Source organism: Oratosquilla oratoria, chromosome 19 (assembly GCF_046742065.1).
Source record: "Oratosquilla oratoria isolate Oo_2021 chromosome 19, ASM4674206v1, whole genome shotgun sequence".
Taxonomy (NCBI): domain Eukaryota; kingdom Metazoa; phylum Arthropoda; class Malacostraca; order Stomatopoda; family Squillidae; genus Oratosquilla; species Oratosquilla oratoria.
The window spans coordinates 55,614,406-55,624,405 of record NC_134795.1 but is presented as its reverse complement, the minus strand read 5'-3'; the positions used below and the strand labels follow the sequence as shown (position 1 = coordinate 55,624,405).

At 41.6% G+C, this 10,000-nt stretch overlaps 1 protein-coding gene across 1 annotated transcript in view; it reads right to left on the bottom strand.

Moving 5' to 3' along the window:
* Window positions 1-10,000, bottom strand: part of LOC143035905 (transmembrane protein 45B-like) — a 22,299-nt gene that overhangs the window by 175 nt on the left and 12,124 nt on the right. Inside the window, exons 2-5 of the mRNA XM_076203107.1 lie at window positions 8,688-8,927; window positions 7,120-7,346; window positions 4,084-4,200; window positions 1-345 (exon numbers count right to left, since the gene is read on the bottom strand). The exon at window positions 1-345 is cut by the window's left edge and continues 175 nt beyond it. Coding sequence (XP_076059222.1) covers window positions 46-345; window positions 4,084-4,200; window positions 7,120-7,346; window positions 8,688-8,922 — 879 coding nt within the window. The 5' untranslated portion in view covers window positions 8,923-8,927 and the 3' untranslated portion in view covers window positions 1-45. The remainder of the gene's footprint in view (window positions 346-4,083; window positions 4,201-7,119; window positions 7,347-8,687; window positions 8,928-10,000) is intronic.

Genomic DNA, 10,000 nt, shown 5'->3' with positions numbered 1-10,000 from the left:
AAAAAACGGATTTAAAAAACGGAAAGACGAGTAAGGATCCTTCAACTACACTTCCTCTTCTTCAGAATCCGCGATGATGTTCTGAATCTGCTCCCTGTCCATCTTCGACGTGTTCATGTCGACATCGAAGGGAAGTCGTCGGAGTGTCCGGTAGTATGACGTTCGGTCCATGTGTTTGACCTTCAGGTAGATGACAGTGCCGACGACGGCCGTGAAAACAAAGATTGCGGCCATGTGCCACGTAAATATGAGAGTGGTGATCATTAATTGTTTGTGGTCCTTCTGGTCCCACTCTTCTCCCACGGGAGGATAGAGGATGAATCCTACCTGGAAGAACCATGTTCCCTATGGAGCAAAAAAAATAATAATAATAAGTAAATAAATAAATAATTATATATATACATGTGTGTGTGTGTGTGTGTGTGTGTGTGTGTGTGTGTGTGTGTGTGTGTGTGTGTGTGTGTGTGTGTGTGTGTGTGTGTGTGTGTGTGTGTGTGTGTGTGTGTTTGCCTGTGTGTGTGTACAACACTGAATGGGTCTCAGTAAATAGCGATACATTTTTATCAACCATAGTGCACTTTAATTCTAAGCCATCAACATTGGAAGCTCCGTGGAGGCAACATGCAGAAATTGAAACGTGGTACGACCGAGGATTCAAACCTATGGCTAGCACGTGACCAGTGCTGTAGTGACTTAAACCATTGCTCCATCAAGATCTCTCTTGATGGAGCAATGGTCTAAGTCACTACAGAACTGGTCACGTGCTAGCCATAGGTTCGAGTCCTCGTCGTACCACGTTTCAATTTATGCATATTGCCTCCACGGAGCTTCCGATGCTGATGGCTTAGAATTAAAGTGCGTTGTGGTTGATAATATATATATATATATATATATATGTGTGTGTGTGTGCGTGTGTGTGTGTGTGTGTGTGTGTGTGTGTGTGTGTGTGTGTGTGTGTGTGTGTGTGTGTGTGTGTGTGTGTGTGTGTGTGTGTGTGTGTGTGTGTGTGTGTGTGTGTGTGGCAAAGGTTCTCAACCCTCCAAGACTTTGGCTCATTTCACACGGATCGACTTTTCGCCGTGCAACGTTCACGACACGACGTCGTGCTCTTAAATAACCATGGGTTTCTATGGATGCTTTCACACGTCACAACCACATGTGAAAGTGCCCATGGTTATTTGAGAGCACGATATCGTGCCGTGGACGGCTTACGGCGAAAAATCGATAAGTGTTCCTCTGGGAGAGTGAATCTTAACTTTACATCTTAAAATTATAAATACATTGACAAGGGAAAGACTTGTAATTGACTAATTGACTTAGTGAAGGTATATGGTAGGGTAGCTGGGGTAGAAGTGCGAAGAATTTTGGAAATGTTCGAAATAAAAGGGGAATCGCAGAGGCAAGTGTGGGTGATCACTCCATAGTTGTTCAGTATTCACTTTTTTTTTTTTTTTTTTTTTTTTTTTTTTTTTTTTTTTTTTTTTTTTTTAAGCCAGATCCGACTTGGGTTTTGTTAAACGCTAATCGATCACGTGAATGAAGGTATGATGGATACGAGATATGAAATCTGTTTCCGAGGAGGAAAGGGGAGATTTGATAATTCAAATAGTCTTTGCAGATGATATAGTAACACTAGGAGGCAGTCGACAGAAGCTACAGAAATCGACGTATATCCAAAAGGTAGAAGAAGTCACATAATAAAAGGGTATATACGTGATTATGGTAGTAAACGAAACTTGTATGTGAAAAAAGAATAGTGGAGTAGCGCTTCTGTGAATATAATTTCTCTTTTGATATTGAGAGCTCGGGGGTCTATACGCTTCCTGATGATGACGATATGGTTTAACGTCACACACTCCCCCCTATCGGGAGGCTAGGACGGTGCCCCTCACAGAGGGCTTTGTAGCGTGGAATTTAATGAACCATGCCCTTAGTTCAACTTCTCCGGTGGCAGGATTCGAACCGCCCTCACTTCGACCTTCGCCGCAAGTAACGACACCCTAAACCGCCCAGCCAGCGAGCTTTCTATTTTATCTAAATGTATTCCCTAAATGTATTTCCTTTCAAAAGTCAACTGCTGTGTATATGTGTGCGAAGACCTGGCTACCTATCGTGCCTCTTCTACACTCAGTTGTGTACCATTTTTTTTTTTTTTTTTTTTTGCAATAACCAGCGCTTCTATCCTTAAAGACCATACCGCGCCGAGTCGCAGAAGTGGCAGAAGAAAGAATAGAGGACAATCGAAAAGAGGGCTAGTTTAAGTTAAAAAGATAAAATCATAGTAATTGATTTAAATTGGACAAATTTAGGTTTAAGAGAAAAATAGGCAAGAACTGGCTTACCAACAGAGTAGTTATCGAATGGAATAAACTTAGTAACAATGTATTGAGCGCTGAAACAATTGGTTGTTTTAAGAGAAGATTAGATAACTTGATGGATAGGGACATAGAACTGCCTAGTGGAGGCCTTATGGTCTCTTGCAGTCTCCTCCATTTTTCTGTTCTTATCAATAATTTTTGACTGGAGATTAGTCATAAATGAGTGATAAGTGACCGTGGTCCGTGGAGGTATTACTAGAGTATTTAAAATGCAGTCACAAAGTGTATCGAGTTTACTAAATGCACTGAATGGTTATTTGATGTGTAATGCATGGATGTGTGCTCACACGACTCGGTGGCTCGGTTGATAGAGTACTGGACTGTAAGTACGGAGGTACAGCAGTACCTGGTTCGAATCCTGCCCAGGGCCGAAATTATTTCGGTATCGCTGCGCTTCGGGTCGTTACTCCGACTCTCGTGGGCGGGGAGTTGTGTGTGTGTGTGTGTGTGTGTGTGTGTGTGTGTGTGTGTGTGTGTGTGTGTGTGTGTGTGTGTGTGTGTGTGTGTGTGTGTGTGTGTGTGTGTGTGTGTGTGTGTAAGGTCATAGCATTTCCCATAGATCGGTCATGCGAGCTCTGAGCTCTCTTTCGGGAGGGAAATAGCTGTTGATCACGAGTCCAACACGTGATCCAAAGACCAAGGTGAATACACATCAAATGTAAGCAAACAACCTCATCATTGTAACCCCTAAAGACGAGCCCCGGACATGGTTCACAAACGTCAGGAATAAAGTACCTGGGCTGTTTATTTATTTGTTATCATTTGTCTGTTTATTATTAGCTTGATTTTCATTTATTATTATTTGTCAATTTATTACTATTTACTGTTTGCCTGTTTGTTTATTATTTAACTATACTTATGCAATTATCTATTTTATTTATTATCGTTTATATTATTATGATTTTTATTTTATTTTGTTTATCTTATTTCATGTTATTTTTTATCATTCTTATATATATTTTTTTCGCATCCGACCTAGCTATGGACCAAAAGGTTTCCTGTTGGCATGCTCCGTCTTTGAAATCCTTTGTAAAATCCTTTGTAAAAACTTCAACAAGAGAAACGTTGTACTTTCGATAAAAGTTTAATCTTTATATAGTGTCTCCTCTAACCATTTTCTCGGGAACTGCCATTTTGGATTTACGAAATACCTGTTTTTTGAGTCCGGTATATTGTACTTGTACTTTTTACCTATGCATGTATTTATGTATTTTATTTCTTATTTACATTGTTATAGTTTTTCTTTATTCATTATCATTATTTTTTTGCATCCGACCTAGATATGGACCAAAAGGTCTCCTGTCGGCATGCTCCGCCTTTGTAATCCTTTGTACCACCATGCGCGTGTGCGTGTGCGTGCGCGTGCGCTTCCAGGCGATCCACGACTGTTTCAATATGTTGGTGTCCCTTCTATCACAACTGTAATATTGTTCATACATTTGTTTTGTATATACTGTTGACTGTGATATTATTAACACTGGTGTTTTATACATGCTGTTGTTGTCCCTGATTGTATCACCATGTCCCCCACCACTGTCCCAACCTCTGGAAATTTGTACTTGTCTACAAATTGCCGCCTCAGTCGAACAGCGTGTCCTGTGGATCACGATTCTCATGTAAATAGTTCATTTGATATGTACTAAGCTTGCCGCTCTTGGAGCGTAATAAAATTATAAAAAAAAAAAACTCCGCGGGAGTAACTTACCTGAAGAAGAGTAAAGTAGGATCTGCAGAGTGCCGGAAGGACATTCTTTCGGTAGAGCATCTCGAGGGTCGTCGAGAGGGCGCAAGCAACCACCACATAGAAGAGGAACATATGTACCTGAAGAAAAAAGTTACGTGTAAGATGTTTACGATCTTTCGATAGAATCTAGACGGCTCCAAGGCCACATCCTGTCATCACAGAGGAGTCTCTTAAGGGCCATTTACACGGACAAACGGTTTGTCAAGCCCAGTTTGTCGAACAAGTGTTTGAAGTGATGTTTGACCGTGTGAATAGGGTATTTGGTTGTCAAACACGTTCGACAAACGTGTTTGACGACCAAATACCCCATTCACACGGTCAAACATCACTTCAAACACTTGCCTGACAAACCGGGTTTGTCAAACTGTTCGACCGTGTAAATGGCCTTTTAGGCTAAACGAAACCGTTGCGTGTAAGATGTTTACGATCTTTCGATAGAATCTAGACGGCTCCAAGCCCACATCCTATCATCCCAGAGGAGTCTCTAGGCTAAACGAAACCGTTTGCCGCCAGCCAGGAGTCCTCAGAGAGACGGAACTGCTCGGCCAGATAGTCTAAGAGGGGGTTTCCATGGACTAACGGTTCGTCGAACGCGGTTCGATAGACACGTGTTTAAAGTGATGTGTGAACGTGTAAACATAAAAGTATGTTAGAAGACACAAGGCCAACATTAAATAAGATAATGGAAGATGGAGGAAGAATAGTTATGATGGGCGACTTTAATTGCAAAGAAGTCTGCTGGGAAGAGATGACAATAAAGGGTGGAGACGACTCATGGGGAAATATTCTACTCGAGATGATTATTAACCATACAATGACACAATGGATTCAAGAGAACACTAGGTATAGAACGTGTTCGACAACCAAATACCCCGTTCACACATCACTTTAAAGACGTGTCTGTCGAACCGCGTTCGACGAACCGTTAGACCATATGAACCCCCTCTAAGGAACGACAACAACAGCAACAACAACAACAACATCAACAAAAACATTTCAAAAGGGATAAAAGGCCTTCAAGGTCACTAGAGACTCTTTCTTGACCTTTAACCCATTCAACTCCGATGACAAGATGTCTTGTCATTTGGTCAAATAAAACAAAAAATCATAATAAAACAACAAAATGTTTGATGATCAAACAGCACCAGAAAAATATGACGTCGTCAGTCCTCCTCCTCCTCGAGGAGGAGGAGGACTGACGACGTCATATTTTTCTGGTGCTGTTTGATCATCAAACATTTTGTTGTTTTATTATGATTTTTTGTTTTATTTGACCAAATGACAAGACATCTTGTCATCGGAGTTGAATGGGTTAAGTTCTCAGAGGCTTCTCTTAACTCGAAGAAAACGGGTTTTGTATCAAACCCGATTAAATCTTTAAGAATTAACCCGGGTCTTGAAAAGTTAATCGAAACTGGTTGTTTCTAAACCCTGTAGGTTTAAGGGTTAGAACAGCGTTTCTCAACCTCAGGGTTCCTCGGAACCCTAAGGTTCCGCAAAAGGTTCCTTAGGGTTCCACGAGAACAAGTGAGATAAGCTAATGCACTTTTTATTTTTTTTATTTAATTTCATATACGTAATATAATTAAGCACGCACGACATATTCTTGGTTATTGTAATAATGTGATATAGACATCATCCTATCTAACCTATTATTACGATGAAAATAAAATGAGAAAGATATGGTATATGTGTTTTTTTTTTTTTTTTTTTTTTTTTTTTTTTTTTTTTTTTTTTTTTTTTTTTTTTTTGCGCGCGCAGGTGTTCCTTGATACATGCAATTTATTTTAAATGTTACGCAAGGTTAAAAAGGTTGAGAAACGCTGGGTCAGAGTTAACCAATTCGCAGCAGATTATGTTCCGTATTTACGACTTAACCAACTCGTTTAGTAATGTCGTAACTTGAAGCTTTTGTTCTGTGTGATGTCATACGAGTTTATCCAACCATATAGCAGTATTCAGGCGTTAGCATATTGGGCTATTTTTCCTTCAGCAGCGATACCGCCTACCTCCAACACTTTTTCCCCAGTAAAACCACTATGTCAGACTATCCAGTTTTCTCAACAATTTGCATAGAATGTCACTTGATATGCTGAAGGAAAATTACATTCCCCCAAGAGTCGAAGGAAAAATAGCCCAGTGTGATAGCGACTTTAATGACAATAGGTACCTCTTCAAGAGGAAACAAAGAGTAATTTAAGAGTAATTAGGTAATCAATTCAAGAGTAACTTTATTAAAGTAGTGTATGTGAATGTCTAAGACAGACTGAACATTTTAGAAGCTCTACCAAGGGATTCGAACCCTGACCTGTGACTATGCGCACACAGGTCAGGGTTCGAATCCCTTGGCAGAGCTTCTAAAAAATTTATCAAAGTAGGTCAAAATGGTGGGCTTTAGAACTCGGTCAAGGGATTCGAACCCTGACATGTGATTATGCGTGCACAGGTCAGGGTTCGAATCCCTTGACAGAGCTTCTAAAAATATATATAAAGGTAGGACAAAATGTTGGGCTTTAGAACTCAGACAGAATGGAAAATGGTTATTATCATCCTTCACCAGCGCGTCTGTCCTCGAAGACAATATCCCACCAAAGAGGTGTACTCATAAAAGTAGTAAAGGAATAGTAATAGGAACGGTAGGAAGGATAGTACGGAAGGATAGTAGAAGCTGAAGAGTTCCACATTCTTCTTTGAGCGGACAATTGGTCCGTAAACATGTCACTAAAGACCCTATGGCTCATTTCACACGTATCGACTTTTCGCCGTCCACGACACGACGTCGTGTTCTCAAATGACCATGCGTGTCTATGGACACTTTCACACGCCACGACCACGTGTGAAAGCGTCCACAGACAGCCACGGTTATTTGAGAACACGACATCGTATCATGAACGGCGCGTGGCGAAACGTCCATATATGTGAGAACGAGCCTGAGATGCGGTCGTTACTTCGTACGGAGGACGACCTATAGAAAGTCTTTGGTTCTTTGAGGATTACCTGAACGTCCATCGTGCTCCGGCCGTGGAGGTGGTAATAGAAGAGGAGGCCCTCAACGGCGAAGGCCATGACGGCGGAGATGTAGTCCAGGTTGGGAGGCACGGGGATCCTATAGTGCATGAGGATGTCGCAGACGCCGTTGAGGCCGAAGAAGAAGAACATGGTCATGTGCTGGGCGTTGTTGATGTGCGCGAACTTTCCGTTCTCGAAGGCGGTCACGAACTCGCCTGGAAAAGGTCGTCAGGTCACGCGAAGTAAAAAAAGAAGAAGAAAAAGAAGAAGAAAAGAAAAAGAAAAGAAGAAGAAAAAGAAGAAAAAGAAGAAGAAGAAGAAGAAGAAGAAGAAGAAGAAGAAGAAGAAGAAGAAGAAGAAGAAGAAGAAGAAGAAGAAGAAGAAGAAGAAGAAGAGGAAGAAGAAGAAGAAAAAGAAGAAGAAAGTTCCTACAGAAGTGGGGTGGGGTGGGGTGGGGACACATTTATTTTATATTATTTGTTTATTTGTTTTGTTATCATTTGTCTGTTTGTTTATTATTATTTGCTTGATTCTCATTTATTATTAGTTATATATCAATTTATTATTATTTACTATTTACCTGTTTGTTTATTATTCAACTATACCTATGCATTTGTTTACTTTATTTATGATTTACATTATTATATTTTTTTACTTATCAATTTATTTATTTATCATTATTATTATTTTTTCGCATCCGACCTAGGTATGGACCAAAAGGTCTCCTGTCGGCATGCTCCGCCTTTGTAATCCTTTGTAATTGATTGAAAAGTCCTGAATAACTTCCTTTGTATCAGAAATCATTCTATTCTCTCATGAATACTTTGTGTAAAGATATGCGAAAATATTTAGTAGCAAGTTATATTTATCTAGTAGAAACCCTAGCGTTGATCTTGAATTTTACATGCAACTGTACAGGTAGTGTGAAATATACAGAAAATGAATAAGAAATTCACAAAGATTCATGAATGTGGACCTCGGAGCCAATCATGTTCCACCATACGGGCTCAAAGTCCATGAGAGTGACATTCCACCCCTCCTCCCCCCCCCCAAAAAAAAATGAACGAATAAATTAATTAATTAAAAAACAAAATAAAATGAAATAAAAAATAGAAAATAAAAACCCCACCCTCACTTTCCCGACACTCCCCCACCACCCCCAATCACCCCACCCCCACCCCCATTCCCCTACCCACCCTCACCCCACCTAACCCCACCCCTACCCCCCCACTTCGAGGAGAAAAAACACCCCCACCCCACCCCCATCCATCCTCACCCTCTTCACCCCACCACCCCTCACCCCCACCACCCCACTTCAAGAAGGTAGATCGTCTCACCTCTCACCCCACCCAACCCCACTCCCTTCCCCCTCCTCGCCCTCCTCATCTCCCCATCTCCGACTTCGAGTAGGAAGAACGGGCTCAAACAAAGCCCGTGGGAGTGATTCTTCACTCCCGAATTTCGAAAAAAAAAAAAAAACTCCCCCCCCTCACCCTTATCCTCTCACTAAACACTCTCCACCTTTACCTCTCACTTCGATGAGGACGACCTCTCACCTGTCATACCGATGACCGTGGCCACGACCTTCAGGAGGCCTTCTGCAGGGACGTTCGGGACGCAGGTGCTTGTGTGCGTCGCCGTGTTCCGGTATTTGCTCCTCCCCTTTCCGTCTCCGGTAGTTGCCGCCGCTTTCTGGCAGACGAAGTAACGCTTGAAGACCTGGCATGTCGACCACAGGGAGAAGAGCGTGAAGAAAAGGCCGGGGACCACGTGGCCGAGGAAAGAGCCCATCACGACTGCAAGAAGAACAATGAGGTTGAGGTCCGGGAGAGTGAAAGTCAAAAAAGAAAAAAAAAAGAAAAAAAAAATCACATGAAGAATCGTAACCCCAAACTTCGACAGGGTGATAGTTCTTCATGTAGGCTATCCTAGGGTGACAATTCTTCATGTGGGCCATCCTGGGTTTACGATTCTTCGGTTGTATAAGTTGATGACAATAAGCATAACCTTCATTCAACCTAACCTAACCTAATATAACCTAACCTAACGTAACGTAACCTAATTTAACCTAACCTAAGCTAATCTAACCTAACCTGATCTTTATTTTACTGTTGATATTCGGCGTATGGGGTGATAGTTCTTCAGGTGGGATCTCATGGGGTGACGATTCTTCATGTGGGCGTTCTGGGGTGACCATTCTTCATGTGCCCCGCCTCCCCCCCCCCCCAAAAAAAAAAAAATCCAAATTTTCCTGGAGCACTGAGGACACCCGCAACTGACCCACGTTTTACCATTGCCATTATTCCATTCGTGTATCCCCTTTCTATTATTCCTTTTTTTCTACGGAAACTCCCCTCCGTCACAAAAGAACTGCGCGTACAAATACACAAGATAACAACGAAATATTTGTTGGCATAGTTCCGATATCTCGCGGGTCACGTTTTAGTGTCCTTGAGTACGTATGTGTTGAGATATACAGATTCCACAAATCAATAACAAATTTGTGTCATCCCTCTACACTCTCAGATGGCGCCTCTGCCGCTCCATGATCACTATGTTGCACAGGAGAAAGGACCTTTTAGTATATGTATGTATGGACTATATTAAAATATCACAAAAATAAACCTCTTACGCTGACATCCATTGCCTAATAAGGACAACACGACAGGACTGTCGGCGAACTTTGTAATCCGGGTAAAGATTTCAAGACTATCTTCAGCTGAGGAACCTCCCTAGCTAAGGTCGAGGGGATGGCGGTTCGAATCCTGCCACCGGCGAAGTTGAACCAAGGGTATGGTTCATATAATTCCGTTAGGGGGGAGTTTGTGACGTTAAATCATATCATCATCATCTTCAGCTGAACAGATTT